Source organism: Sus scrofa, chromosome 2 (assembly GCF_000003025.6).
Source record: "Sus scrofa isolate TJ Tabasco breed Duroc chromosome 2, Sscrofa11.1, whole genome shotgun sequence".
NCBI classification, from domain to species: domain Eukaryota; kingdom Metazoa; phylum Chordata; class Mammalia; order Artiodactyla; family Suidae; genus Sus; species Sus scrofa.
In genome coordinates, this window is record NC_010444.4 from 192,806 (window position 1) to 206,928 (window position 14,123).

The following is a 14,123-nucleotide window of genomic DNA, read 5'->3' on the forward strand; positions in this document are numbered from 1 at the left end:
CACACCCTAACACGCCGACCCCGCCTCCCACGCTGCGGATTGGCTCCCCGCAGGCTGGCCGGACCCGGATTGGCCCTCGCGGCGCGGCGGCCGGGCCCGTTTCACGGTGGGTAGCACCGCAGCGTGGATGCTGCTCGGTCCCGCCGCGGCCCCCAGAGCGTGGAGCCCGAGTGGCCGGGCGGGGCCGGGCAGGGGCACCGTCAGGAGTCCCTCCACCGCCCACCCTGGGCCCTCGGCCAGGGGCAGTCTGGTGTCGCGGCCGCACCCTGTGGCCGCGGGCGGCGGACAAAGGGCCATGCGGGGCTGGGGGACCCGGCGCGGGGCGCACGGGAGCCGGGGGCCGCAGCGGCGCCACTGAGTGCGTCCCGGGGCGGGGCGGGGCCGGCCGCGATGCCGTGGTTCCCGGTGAAGAAGATCCGCAAACAGATCAAGCTGCTGCTTCTGCTGGTGCTGCTCACCTGCGCCGCGTGGCTCACGTACGTGCACCTGAGCCTGGTGCGCCAGGGCCGCGCGCTGCGCCAGCGGCTGGGCTACGGGCGAGGTACGGGAGGGGGCGCGCGCCCTCGGGGCGGGGGGCGGTAAGGGCCCCGAGCAGCGCCGGGCCCAGGCCTTCCCTTCCCGTCCGGGTCTCTGCGTGAGCCAGGCCCTCCAGGAGACCCTGACCGCCCTTCCCAGCTCGGCGATATTGGAACAGGGGGCGCGGTTCGGGTCGGCCCGAACGCCGGTGATGTCTGCGGGGACGTGCGCGACCCTCTTGGCGAGCGTCCCCGAACCTGGGCGGACTCCGGGATCAGGCCTGGAGTGGGTCGTGACGGGGTTAACGGTGGTCTCTTGGAGAGACCTCCGCTCCCAGGCATGCTGGGATTTCTGAGAGGCCAAGTCTGGCAGCTCCTCCACCGCTTACCTACTTAGCAGAGCCTCAGTTTCCCTGTCTCCTGGGGAGGGGGATGGGTGCTGGCTGCGGGGAGCTGACCCTTGGAGTTGGGACGCTTCGTGGAGGAGGCACCTTAGGCAAACCTGTGATCCAGGTCTGAGGAGTTTGTGTGTTGGGGCGTAAGGCATGGGCTTGGGGTTCCAGCCTGGGGAGCCCCGAACTGTCTGGAGTGAACTCTCAGGCTCCTGGAGCTCACGCCCCAGGGAGGACAGTGGACAAATCCGGTCATGGTGAGCACTGTGGTAAAGAGCCAGAGGTGGGGGTGGGGGGTTGCACCTTAGCAGGGGGAATCCCGGAGGGCTTCTTTAGGTGGTGACCTTTGACACATAATATTTGGGGGAGGGGGAGGCAGAGGGCCTAGAACCTTGGTGGGAAGGTGATGAGAGAGAGAGAGAAGCATGCACCTCAGGCAGGGCAAGGGAGAGCCCAGCCAAGCTGTTCCTGGCCCTTCTCCAGGAAGGGCTGTGTCCTTAGGATGAGTGGTGAGACTTTCGCTTCCCAAAGACTCAGAACAGTGACTTAGCCTCACAAAGTCCTGGGCCTCCCCATGGTGGGGGGCGGGGGTCCAAAGCTCCCTGTTCAGTCCTACACCTGGCGCTAGGCCTGGAGTCAGGGGTTTGTCCCAACCTCCCCCCACCAGAGTCCATGCATCTCACAACTGCCACACCCTCCAGGGGCTCCCCAGCACTGGTCAGTCCCTCACAGAGCCCCCCAACCCAGCAGTCAGCAAATAAGGCAGGACCCCAGAGCATGAGCCAGTGACACAGAACACAACCAGCCTTCTGCTCAGTTGCCTGTGTGGTTTTCAACCTCAGTCCTCCCCAGCCTGACTTCCTGAAAAGGTGGGAGCCTAACTCAGCAACTGGGAGGGGGTGGAGGTGTGGGACCCCATTTCTTTCTTTTTTTTTTTTTTTTTTTTTTTTTTTTTGTCTTTTGTCTTTTTGTCTTTTTGTTGTTGTTCTTGTTGTTGTTGTTGCTATTTCTTGGGCCACTCCCGCGGCATATGGAGGTTCCCAGGCTAGGGGTTGAATCGGAGCTGTAGCCACTGGCCTACGCCAGAGCCACAGCAACGCGGGATCTGAGCCGCGTCTGCAATCTACACCACAGCTCACGGCAACGCCGGATCGTTAACCCACTGAGCAAGGGCAGGGACCAAACCCGCAACCTCATGGTTCCTAGTCGGATTCGTTAACCACTGCGCCACGACGGGAACTCCAGACCCCGTTTCTGAGGCCTCCTTTGCTCTCAGCTGGGCCAGCGGGGAAGACAGCACCAGCCTGCCTTCACTGCTTCTGGGTGGGCAGGAGCTGATCGAGGTTAAGGAAGATCCAACCCATGGAGCTCCCATTGTGGCTCAGCAGTTAACGAACCCGACTAGGATCCATGAGGACGTGGACTCGATCCCTGTTCTCGCTCAGTGGGTTAAGGATCCGGCGTTGCCATGAGCTGTGGTGTAGGTCACAGACACGGCTCAGATCCTGCGTCACTGTGGCTGTGATGTACGCTGGCAGCTACAGCTCCGATTTGACCCCTAGACTGGGAACCTCCATATGCTGCAAGTACGGCCCTAAAAAAAAAAAAAAAAAAAAAAAAAAAAAAAAGGAAGATTCCACCCTTGTATGGCTCCTTCCAGAAGCAGCCCCAGCCCCAGCCCATGGGTCTCACCTCCTGACTCTCCTGTCAGCCCTGCCCTCACTCCCACCAGAAGGGCCAGCTTCCCAGTATCCAGCAGTCAGTGCAGGCAGAGCCCCGGCGGACGGTGAGCCCAGAGGCAGAAGGCCGGTCTGGATTTCACTGTGTCGGGGCTCGGTCCCTGCCGCAGCAACGGGCGGCCTGGGTTGGGACAATACATACAGACTTACCCTGAGGGGCAGGGAGCCTCAGGGCCAGGCTACGGGGATTTGGCCAGGAACTTCTTAGGGGCTCCCCTCCCCCACAGCTGGACAGAGGCCAGTGCCTGAGAAAGAACCTGGATGAGGAAGCAGGCACCACAGGGGTCTCCCAGGCAGGAGACCTTGGGGAGCCCCCCACCCCCAAAGAAGGGGCCCAGGTCACCTGTGTCCATACAGACTCTAGCTCCTGGGACCTGGACATGGATCGAGGGCCAGGCTCTGCCCTGGAGGGGAGGGTTCCTAGGCTGGATGTCCCTGGATGGGAGCCAGGAGGGTGGCCATGGCGCACAGCAAAGCCTTACCTTCGGAGTCTCTGGTCCCAGGGTGATGCCCAGGCCCAAAGCTTAGGGAGGAGGTCTGGGAAGTTGAGGGATTTGGGGGTGTGGAGGTGGTCCGCCCCGGTTTAGGGAGTTTGGGGATACCCAGCTCTAGAAATGTCCACAGAAGGCTTCCCCAGGGGCCACCCTCCCTCCAGGGCCGGGCTGGCCCCAAGTCCTCTGGCAGCCAGACGAGCATGCTATCCCTTCTCTGCCCAGGCTGGTACCAGGGCTCCTTTGGTCCTGGACCTTGGCCTCAAGGGCAGCAAGTGGCACACGTGCCATGGGCCAGGGCTGGCAAAGCCTCAAGACCACAGTGCCGGCTCTGCTGACAACAAGCTCCAGCACTAACCCTAGGCTCTAGGTTCTGGTAAGGGAGGCAGACATGAAGCCGCACACAGGAAAAGGAGCGAGGGCACGGAGCCATCCTGATGGCCTTCCTGGAGGTGGAGCCACCAGTGAGGACTGCCAGAGGGGTGTGCATAGGCATATTTATACTGCTGCGTGTGCCCACACATAAATGTTCCCTCACACCAGCCAGGGACCGGGAAAAGCCAGGTGGAGGCAGAAGCCTCCCCACAGAGGCAGGGTGTGGGAGAAGGGCCCAGCAGAGTGCAGGGCTGGCAGGTGGGCCACCAGTTGGCCATCCTGCCCCCAACTGACCCAGCACCGGGGTCTGAGGCCTTGGGGAGCCTGGGCTCCAGTCACACCCCACATGCCACCCACAGACGGCGAGAAGCTGAGCAGTGTGACAGACGGCCGGGGTGTCCGTGCTGCGCTGTCCACGCAGAGGGCAGAGGACTCCAGCGAGAGCCGTGAGGAGGAGCAGGTGGTAAGCAGGGCTTGGGGGAGAATGTGTGTGTGCAGCGTGCATGAGACCCAAGGGCACTCGTGTGCCGGTGGCCTCAGAAACCTGCAGGCTGTGTGGATGGAGGCGCGGGCGCAGCACCAGGCTAGGCTCCAACACGGGGCAGGGCCCAGGCACAGACCTCCCGGCCTGGGTTGGCCAGGGCCCTGGGTGTGTATGGCTTCCAGGCTTCGAGGCTTCGAGGCGTGTGAAGGGATCTCTGGGAATCGGGGGGCAGGGGGAGTGGGGGGGTTGTGTGATCCCTTCCTGCCCTCACACTTCTCAGCTCTGACCCTGGTGCCCTTTCTCCCGCAGCCCGAGGGTCGGGCCCCAGACATGCTGTTTCCTGGGGGCGCTGGAAGGCCACTGTCACTCAACCTCACCCATCAGGCGCCCCCGTGGAGGGAGGAGGTGAGCTCAGCTGGGCCTGCCCGGCGTGGGGAGGGCCAGGCGGGGGCTCTGCCAGAGGTAAGCCCTCCTCGCACTCCCAGTACAAGGGGCAGGTGAACCTGCACGTGTTTGAGGACTGGTGTGGGGGCGCCGTGGGCCACCTGAGGAGGAACCTGCACTTTCCACTCTTCCCGCACGTGAGTCTGGGGGGCAGGGTGGCGGCCCCCAGGTGGGCAAGGGTGTGCGGGGGGCCTTGGCATCAGAGGCCACTGCCCCCCCAGACTCGCACCACCGTGAAGAAGCTGGCTGTGTCCCCCAAGTGGAAGAACTATGGCCTCCGGATTTTCGGCTTCATCCACCCGGCGAGAGATGGTGCGGGGGTGGGGACAAGGGGGGAGGGGTGTCCTAAAGCCCCACACCCCCTGAGCCCTGTCTTGTGGCCTAGGAGATGTCCAGTTCTCCGTGGCTTCGGATGACAACTCTGAGTTCTGGCTCAGCCCAAACGAGAGCCCAGCGGGTGCCCAGCTGGTGGCCTTTGTGGGCAAGGTACCCCCACCTACAGCCCCGTCCCTCCATCTGTAGCCCTCTGTCTTCAGGGGCCTCCTGCAGCCGGGATCGCCTGTCCCCTCCAGCCTCTTAGTGGGACCAGGAGGGGCTGGGGCCCCCAAGGAGAGGCTGAGCCCCTGCCCCTCCTCTCTCACCCTCCAGACTGGCTCGGAGTGGACAGCGCCTGGAGAATTCACCAAGTTCAGCTCCCAGGTGTCCAAGCCCAGGCGGTGAGCAGCTGTGGCCGTGTGCGCGTGAGTGTGCACGAATGTGTGAGAGGCCCGGGGCCTCTGCTATGCCGAGCCCCGAGGGCCAGCCCCAGCCCCACCCCCACCCCCTCTGGGCTCTCCATCTGTTGGGGGTTCCTGGGGCGTGGTGGGGCCCACTCCTGACTCCTCGTGTCCCCAGGCTCATGGCCTCCCGGAGGTACTACTTTGAGCTGCTGCACAAGCAGGACGACCACGGCTCGGACCATGTGGAAGTGGGCGTGAGTGGGCAGCTGCCCTCCTGGGGGCTTCTGGAGACCCCACCTCCCCAGCCCTGCCCTCCCGCCCACCACTCCCCGCAGGACAACCGTGCAGACCCTGCCCCAGAGGGGCTTCTGCTCTAGTTGGCAAAGCAGCTGCTCAGGGACGGGCTTGTGCCCCACTGCCTGCCCAGGGCTCGGGGAAGCTTCATGGAGGAAGAGACCCTTGAACAGTCTGGAAAGATGAGATGCATTCACAGGGAGAGCAGCGGGGAGAGCATTTGGGGTGTCTCTGATGAATTCTAGATCTCGAGAACAGCAGGGGAGAGGAACCACCCAGAGCTTTCTGAACACCAAGCAGTCTGGTGGCCAGAACAGGCAGGGCTTCCTTCTGAGAGCAGGAGAATTGGGTTTGCATTTCAAGAAAAACCCCTTTGGCCACTGTGGAGAGCGCCTGCTGGGAGGGGTTTTCATGGGTGCCATGGGTCCCTGAACCAGAGGGGTGGGAATGGAAGAAATGCGGGGGGTGGGGTGCGCAGTGACTGAGAGCCTGAACCTGCCTGGGTGTGGTTGGTGACCAGGGTGGCTAGGGTCCGGTGGGACATTGCAGGTGTCTGGTTTGGGTGGGCGGGCACCATCCCAGCTCATTTTGGCAGAGGGTCCAGGGGTGACCTTGTGGAAGCTGAGGGGTTGACTAAGAGCATCCAGGATGAGCTGGGAAGGGAAGAGGGCCTGGGGTAGCCCCCAGGAACCCCAACATGGGAGGCGTAGGGGAGGGACAGAGTCTGCAAGGGAGACTGAGAAGGAGCAGCCACCGAAGTGGGAGAAAAGGGGAGGGGGAGGTTCAGTGGGGAGTGGGGGTGCTGGGTCTGGCCCTTGGAAGGCCAGTGCTGCCCTCCAGAAGAACAGTGGTTGTGGAACCCAGAGCAGGTGGAGGCGGAGGCCATGACCAGAAGATGGGGAAGTGCCCAGGATGTCAGGAAAGGCCTAAAGGGAGCATGGGAGGGCCTCACCAGCTCCAGGGACCCCAGCCTTCTGGGCCCTCTTAGGATCCCTCTCCGTCCACCCCGTGAGCTTCCTGCATCCTTGAAGCATTGCCCCCACTAGTTCCCCACCCGCACATCCCTCACCCAGCTGCGTCCCCACCCCAACCCCCACCATTTTGTCCTGACCACACTCTCCACCCCCTAGTGGCGAGCCTTCCTGCCCGGCCTGAAGTTCGAGGTCATAGGCTCTGCTCATATCTCCCTATACACAGGTGCGGAGCCCAGAGCTTCTCTGGGAAAGGGGAAGGGCTCCTGATGGGTGGTTTCTTCGGGATGGTGTCTGGATGTGGGTGAGGAGGGTCTTTGGGCACTCCTGGGGACTCCACCCATCCTCTGCCCCTAGATGAGTCAGCTCTGAAGATGGACCACGTGGCCCATGTCCCCCAATCTCCAGCCAGCCACGTGGGACTGGGCCTGCGGCAGGAGGAGCCCAGAGCCGACATGCTGCGGCCTGACCCCCGAGACACCTTCTTCCTCAGTGAGAGGGGGACCACGGGGTGGGGTGGGGGGGACAGTGCAGGGCAGGGGTTCCAAGCCAGCCACACTGTGTGCACCCCTCCCTCAGCGCCTCGGGTGGAACCCTCGAGTCTGGAGAATGTGCTGGAGCCCTGCGCCTACGCCCCCACCTACGTCGTCAAGGACTTTCCCATTGCAAGATACCAAGGACTGCAGTTCGTATGTGCCCCTCGGGTCCCTGAGATGCAGGCCTTCCTCTCCCCAGGGCCCCCTGAGCCTGCTCCCAACCCTCTGGCAGACGTCACAGCCTGAGCCCTCCTGCCCTGCCCCAGGTGTACCTGTCCTTCGTGTATCCCAATGACCACACGCGCCTGACTCACATGGAAAGCGATAACAAGTGCTTCTACCGCGAGTCGCCACTGTATCTGGAAAGGTGGGTGGGCGGGGCCCAGGAGGGAATGGGGCGGGGCCTCTGCCCAGCCGGGTCTCTGACGCCCCGCCGACGCCCCGCCCCCGCCCCCCGCCCCAGGTTTGGCTTCTACAAATACATGAAGATGGACCGGGAGGAGGGGGAGGAAGACGAGGAGGAGGAGGTGCAGCGCCGAGCCTTCCTCTTCCTCAACCCTGCCGGTGAGTCCCCTGCGCTCCCCAGCCCCGCCCAGGAGGTGGGCGCACCCGGAGCGGCGGCTTAACTGTGCTTCCCGCAGACCTCCTGGACGACGACGAAGACGGAGAGCCGCCTGATGGGCTGGAGCCCACCCGGGCGTCCGCACACTGGGCGTCCCAGGCGCCCAGCACCCTTCGGTTCCCCGCCGCTGCCCCCACCCAGGCCCCAGCCACGCCCGGCCCGCCAACGCCCCCCAGGCGCTCTCGGGCGCTGAACTGGGCTGCACACCCCCTTCCCCTCTTCTTGGGCCGCGCCCCACCACCCCGTGCTGCAGCCGAGCGGCCGCCCCCAAGGGTGTATGTGACGCGGGTACGGCCGCGACTGCGGGCGCCCCCGCGGGCCCTGGCACCGCTGAGCCCGCGCGGCCCCCCCTGGCCGCCCTTCCCTGGTGTCTTTCTGCGGCCCAGACCTCTGCCCAGGGTGCAGCTGCGCGCGCCCCCACGCCCGCCCCGGGCCCGCGGGCGCAGGACCCGTCCCCAGGCCACAGAGCTGAGGCCTCTGGCCCGGGCACCGGCCACCCAGGGGAGCCAGGAGGGACAGGCACGTGCACCCGGACTCACGGCCCCCACCGCGGACTCAAACTCTTCGTCCGAAGCGCAGCCCGTGACCTCCTTCCTGAGCTTGTCCCAGGTGTCCAGGCCACAGCTGCCGGGGGAGGGCGAGGAGGAGGAGGAAGAGGAGGAAGGGGACGATGACGAGGAAGGGGCGCCGGGTGATGAGGCCGCGTCAGAGGACAGCGAGGAGGCAGCTGGCCCGTCGCGCGGCCGCTGGCGCGAGGACGCCATCGACTGGCAGCGCACGTTCAGCGTGGGCAACGTGGACTTCGAGCTGCTGCGCTCCGACTGGAACGACCTGCGCTGCAACGTGTCGGGGAACCTGCAGCTGCCAGAGGCCGAGGCCGTGGACGTGGTGGCCCAGTACATGGAGCGCCTCAACGCGCGCCACGGCGGGTAGGGGGCGGGTTCGGGAAGGGAGGAGACGTGCATGGGGAGGGACCACCTGGGCCTCCATGGGACCGTCAGGCCTTCCCAGGGTTTAACAGGGTACTGCTCTGGGGGTGGCCCTTTTGGGAGCCTTCCTGTGTTAGGAACCTTCCCCCTACCATCCAGGGTTCCTGTCCTGCACCTCCAAACCCCACACCTGTCACCTGGACCTGAGGATGGGTCTGAGCCACCCAGGTCTCCTCCAGATAGAGACACATGCAAGGGTCAAGCTAAGAGCCCCCAGTCCCTCCCCCCCAGCCTACAGTGCTGACCCGGGTCATGGTCCTCAGGGGAGGGCTCAGGGTTCCTGCGCCACTGACACACACACCCTCATCCCACCCCCCAGCCTCCCTCAGGCCCCAGGAATCCAGTCCTGTCTCCACCCCAAGCAGGCGTGCGAGTGGAGAGTGGGGGACCCAGTTTGGCCTGAGTGCAGGCTCTAGGGGGTTCTCAGAGCTGTGCTGAGCCCTTAAGGAGGGGCAGGACCTGCAGGCGGCAGTGATAGGCAAAGGCTGGCAGGAGGCTGGTGGGCAGAGGACGGGCCTTGGGAACTTTGAAGGCCAAGTTCAGGACTCGTTCTTCTTGTTCTAACACAGAGTTTCGAGCAGGACACGGGTCGGGCCCATTTGGGTCATAGGCAGGCGTGTGGTACTCAGCAGCGCCAGTTAGGAGCTCACTGCAGGCCCAGAAGCTTCTTCCCTGGAGATCAGCATAGCCCCCCGGGGGAAAGGGGGGCAAAAAGGAGACTTCTGACAGGGGGCACCAAGGACCTTAGAGAGGAGGGGCTGGGGAGGATTGGGGGCTAGGTCCAAGCCGGGGACACCAGGACAAAGATCCCCACAAGAAGAGGAAGTCTGCTCATCCAGTGTGAGGCCACTTTGAGGCCACAGGTAGAGACCGCTTACCGTCTTAGTGTGCCACCTTTGAACCTCATCCTGTGGGCAGTGGGTGTCTCAAAGTTTTCGCTGTGGATGGGAGTGGTGGCACCGAGCAGAGGGGACAATCAGGCTGGGCATGGGGGCGGCCTCCTGGTGGGATGCCCTGGGGAGGTGGGCTGCCTTCAAGGAACTTCCCCCAGACCCTGAGGTGTGATGGGGCACTTGTGGCAGCCCCCGACTCACCTGAGGGGCCACCTTGTCTCTGCGGGAAGATTAGGGGTCGGGGAGATGCAAGTGGCCCCCAGCTGCAGAAACAAGGTGGCCACTCAGCCACCTTGAGGAGCTGGCTCGATGGGGCTGACCCGGCCCCACTTCCCAGGCGCTACGCCCTTCTGCGCATCGTGAACGTGGAAAAGCGCCGAGACTCCGCGCGCGGAAGCCGTTTCCTGCTGGAGCTGGAGCTGCAGGAGCGCGGCGGTCGCCGCCTGCGCCTCTCTGAGTACGTCTTCCTGCGACTGCCTGGAGCCCGTGCCGGAGACGCGGATGGAGACGGAGAGAGTCCGGAGCCAGCTCCCGCCGCCTCCCTGCGCCCCGACGGGCGCCCTGAGCTGTGCCGCCCGCTGCGCCTGGCCTGGCGCCAGGATGTGATGGTACACTTCATCGTGCCAGGTGCGCAAGAGCGTGGCCACCCGGCTTTGGTGGGGGACGGATGGCCCAGAGGCCTCGTGGGAAGGGGAGGGGCCGCTGCCGCAAGTCGGGGGCACCACAAGGTGTCCAGGTGGGCTCAGTGTCCCCATCCTCCGCCAGTGAAGAACCAGGCGCGCTGGGTGGTACAGTTCCTGGCAGACATGGCCGCGCTGCAGGTCCGCACAGGAGACTCTCGCTTCAGCGTCATCCTGGTGGACTTTGAGAGCGAGGACATGGATGTGGAGCAGGCCCTGCGTGCAGCGCGGCTGCCCAGGTGACACCCCCTACGCAGGAAGGCCAAGCACGTCTTCCCTGCTCTGGAACATGGATTTTTCTGTCCCTGCCCCCAGAAAGGAGTGACTCTGATTTGCCACCCCCATCCCCTCCCCTCCCCCAGGTACCAGTACCTCAGGCGAACGGGAAACTTCGAGCGCTCTGCAGGGTTGCAAGCTGGAGTGGACGCGGTGGAGGTGCGTGGGCAGTGGGATGGGCCGAGGGCACTGGGGTTGGGAGTGCTCTTCCATTGCAGAGGGCAAGGCTCAGACCTCTGCTGCCTCCAGGATGCCAGCAGCATCATTTTCCTCTGCGACCTGCACATCCACTTCCCTGCCAATATCCTGGATGGCATCCGCAAGCACTGTGTGGAGGGCAAGCTGGCCTTTGCGCCTGTGGTCATGCGCCTGGGCTGCGGGAGCTCGCCAGGGGACCCCCACGGTAATATCCTGGATGCCCCTCAGTGATCCTGGGGTCCCACCAATGCTAAGATAAAATCCACGCTCCCCGGGGGCTCCTCCCAACCTGCAGGGAAGGCCTGGGGCCCCACCCATGCCCCCTGCTGTGCCCAGGACCCAAGGTCCTCCTCTGGCAAGCCTAGGGACATGCTCGGCCCCTAGGAACCTCCTCCAACATCCAAGGCTCCCAGTTTCTGACCAGCACAGCCAACACATTGGAGTGACCCCCGAGGAAGGGCTTGCAGGACCTGGGGTCTGAAGGGCTCCCCTCTCCGCCCCAGGCTACTGGGAGGTGAACGGCTTTGGCCTCTTCGGGATCTACAAGTCGGACTTCGACCGCATCGGAGGCATGAACACAGAGGAGTTCCGAGACCAGTGGGGAGGCGAGGACTGGGAGCTCCTGGACAGGTGACCCCCCCCCCCCCGTGGAGACTGAGACTTCTGTGCCCTCCTCCTCCGGGGAGGGAGGGGGCCCAGGGGTCCTCACGTGCTGAGGGGTCTCTGCTTGCCTCCTGCTCCGACTGCCAGGGTGTGTAGGCCCAGAGAGACCCTGGGACCCTGGCCACCCCCTAGTCCTACAGGTTCAGGGCAGCCCTTGAACTAGTTCTGCACCCAGATCCTATAGGCCTGGTGGAGGCCCTGGGTCCCCCTCCTCCCATGGGGTCCTCTGGTAGCAGAAGCCCTGACACCCCAGCCCCCAAACCACTTCCATTCCATCCCCCACCACCAGTCTTGATCCCCCCAAAGGACCCTCCAGGCTCAGAGCAGCCCCAACATGCCTCTCCACCCAGGGTCCTGCAGGCAGGGCTGGAGGTGGAGCGGCTCCGACTGCGGAACTTCTACCACCACTTCCACTCCAAGCGGGGGATGTGGGGCACGCGCAGCCGGAAGACCCCCGGCAAGGAGGTGCCTTGAAGACCAGCAACCCCTCCTCCAGCTTCGCAGCCCTGGCAGCTGGAGGCCGGCGCTGAGCCTGGACTCTAGGGACCTAGCGGGGCTCAGCCCTGGGCACAGCCACCACCCGTGCCTGCAGCCCCCTGGCCCACCCCAGCCACGGCCCCCTTGGCGCCGCTCCCCAGAGAAGCAGCCTCCACAGCGGGCCAGGGTCAGCCTGGTCCCCACGCCCTGTGAGACGATTTCTGTGAAATTTTGCCGTAGCGATGACGTTGTTTTCAGGATTTCCAAGAGTTACGTCTGTTCCATTTTTTATTCAGAATGAAATATTTTTTTTAGTTCTGGTTCATCCTCTGTGCCCGGCTCTCTTGGGAAGGCAAAGACGAGCCGCAGCGATGGCAGGAGAGCCCCCCACCCTTGAGACCGCTCACCTCTTCGCGCATTTCCCCTTCGAGCTTCCTCGTGGGCCCTAGAGGAAAGGCTCTGGACCTTCCCCTCGTCACCGTGACCGGCACGCACGGCCTGGCCCTTCCAGCCCCGCGCAGAGAATTTCTGCGACCTCCTTTGTCCCCTTCCTGGTGAAAACCGACCTTGGACGTCGGGCCTGCCCATCTCCCTCAAAGATGCAGAAGCACTCTGCATCCTGGGGTGGCAGGGGGCTTTCTGTGACCAGGTTGGGGGGTGTAGGCTAGGACCAAGTTGCCATAAATGGAAAACCCAATGCAAGCGGGTTTAGGCCATATCGGCGGTGGGGGGTGGGGGGTGTTGTTTGTTTGACTTTTCTCGTGTACCTAGAAGTGCAGGGTCAGGAGCAGCCCAAAGAACGCGGACACGGGCTGGGTGATGCCGTCAAGAGCCTGCTCCTCCCCGGGTCCCAGTCACGGCAGGGAGGCCGGTGCCCTGCCTGGCAGCATGTGCACCGCCTGTATGAGTTCCTCACGGCTGCTGTGACAAGTTTCCACAAACATAATGGAATTTACTGTCTTACTCTCTGGAGGTCGGAAGCCCTAAAATCAAGGCTTCCACAGGCCTGCGCTCCGTCGGAGGCGTTACCTGAATCTGCTTCCTTCCTTTCCCAGCTTCCAGAGGCCACCTAGACTTCTTGGTTCACGGCCTCTTCCTTTGTCTTCAAAAGCAGCAGCCTTTACCATTTCCACTCACTCTCCCTTCCTCCCTCACACCTCAGCCACCGTCATCACGTCTTCTCAGACCTGTGCCTCCGGCCTCCCTCTTTGAAGGACCCCCTGAGGACCTTGGACCCACCCAGACCGCCCAGGGAGCTGCCCCATCTTAGGCAACACCCTGTACTTACTCTGCAAAGTCCCTCTGGCCGTGTCAGGTGACAGCCACAGGGCCTCTTTGGGGCCGTTACGCTGTGTGCGCCCCCTCACACGCACTCAGCGGGAAGGCAGCATATCTGCTCAGCACCCCAGACAGGCCTCATGAGACAGGCCTCTCACCATGAACACAGGGCAGCCGGAGGGTTTCTGTGGAAGTGGAGCCAGAGGAACCTGCCACGTGGGTCCCGAGAAGACCCTAGAGACGGCCCTGCTGGAAGGGATGGGGAGGGGCCTTCAGCTCTGTGGCTGCTGAGCAGGGCGGCCAGCAGGTGCTTGTGAATGCTTAGTCGCTTGTGACCTGGGCTGGTCCATGTAGGGCAAGTGCCCACAGGGCGGAGGACACAGCTGACCTGCCAGAGGCCCCCAGTTCATTCTGCCCACTCCTCCCCAAGTGTCTAGTTCAGATGAAATGGTCCCCACTCACAGATGTTTCCTAACAAGAAAAGAAGTAGCACTAGAATTAAGAATACATACTCCAAAATGGGGTGAGGGGTGTAATTAACAGGTAGGTAAAGCACACACATCAGCGAAACAATTTCCCCTGGAAGCAGAAGCGGTCTGCCTGCTCTGGACATACGCATGCCATCAGGTCTTCCTCCGTGTTAGCAGCGTCCACTGAGCACCCACTCTGGAACAGACACCGACCAAGAAGCGGCGAACAAGGCAGACAAGGATCCCTGCCCTTACAGATTTAAATTCTAGTGAAGGGTGAGGTGGAGCTGACAGTAGACAGCAAAGAAAATGTAGAGCAAGTTAGCTGGTAGCAGCTATTGTAAAAGATCGAAGCCAGGAGAGAGGACAGGGAGTCTGCGGGACGCTGCCCTTGTAATTCGTGGTCAGAACAAGCCTGAGAGTGTGACACCCCAGCAAAGCCCTGGGGTGGTTGTGAGGCTGCCAACGAGAGAGACTGGGGAGAGGGAAAGGTCAGGGGCAACATTTGAGGGGTTATTTTTCTTGTTTTCTTCTCTTTTTCTTTTTTTTTTTTTTTTTTTTTTTTTTTTTTTTTGCTTTTTCGGGCCATATCCGTGGCATATGGAGGTTCCCAGGCT

General features: G+C 63.2%; 1 protein-coding gene across 2 annotated transcripts; it reads left to right on the forward strand.

Annotated features, from left to right (window-relative positions):
• B4GALNT4 (beta-1,4-N-acetyl-galactosaminyltransferase 4) lies at window positions 98-14,057 on the forward strand. Of its 2 annotated transcripts, none has more exons than XM_021082536.1 (20): window positions 98-541; window positions 3,872-3,975; window positions 4,306-4,401; window positions 4,482-4,577; window positions 4,662-4,752; window positions 4,826-4,926; window positions 5,089-5,156; window positions 5,335-5,413; window positions 6,584-6,650; window positions 6,782-6,916; window positions 7,004-7,113; window positions 7,227-7,327; window positions 7,424-7,524; window positions 7,602-8,511; window positions 9,802-10,091; window positions 10,230-10,383; window positions 10,507-10,579; window positions 10,670-10,823; window positions 11,122-11,248; window positions 11,632-14,057. In XM_021082536.1, the coding sequence occupies exons 1-20, from the start codon at window positions 391-393 to the stop codon at window positions 11,753-11,755; spliced, it is 3,132 nt and encodes a 1,043-aa protein (XP_020938195.1). In that variant the 5' UTR covers window positions 98-390; the 3' UTR covers window positions 11,756-14,057. The 2 variants fall into 2 exon arrangements, with proteins under 2 accessions (XP_020938195.1, XP_020938196.1); XM_021082537.1 differs by having other exon boundaries at window positions 382-476.

Excerpts from the sequence above, each read along its gene's own strand:
- B4GALNT4 (XM_021082536.1), top strand. The coding sequence starts at position 391 with ATGCCGTGGTTCCCGGTGAAGAAGATCCGCAAACAGATCAAGCTGCTG. Across the intron at positions 4,753-4,825 it reads CATCCACCCGGCGAGAGATG|GAGATGTCCAGTTCTCCGTG; the intron begins GTGCGGGGGTGG and ends CTTGTGGCCTAG. Across the intron at positions 8,512-9,801 it reads CTCAACGCGCGCCACGGCGG|GCGCTACGCCCTTCTGCGCA; the intron begins GTAGGGGGCGGG and ends CCCACTTCCCAG.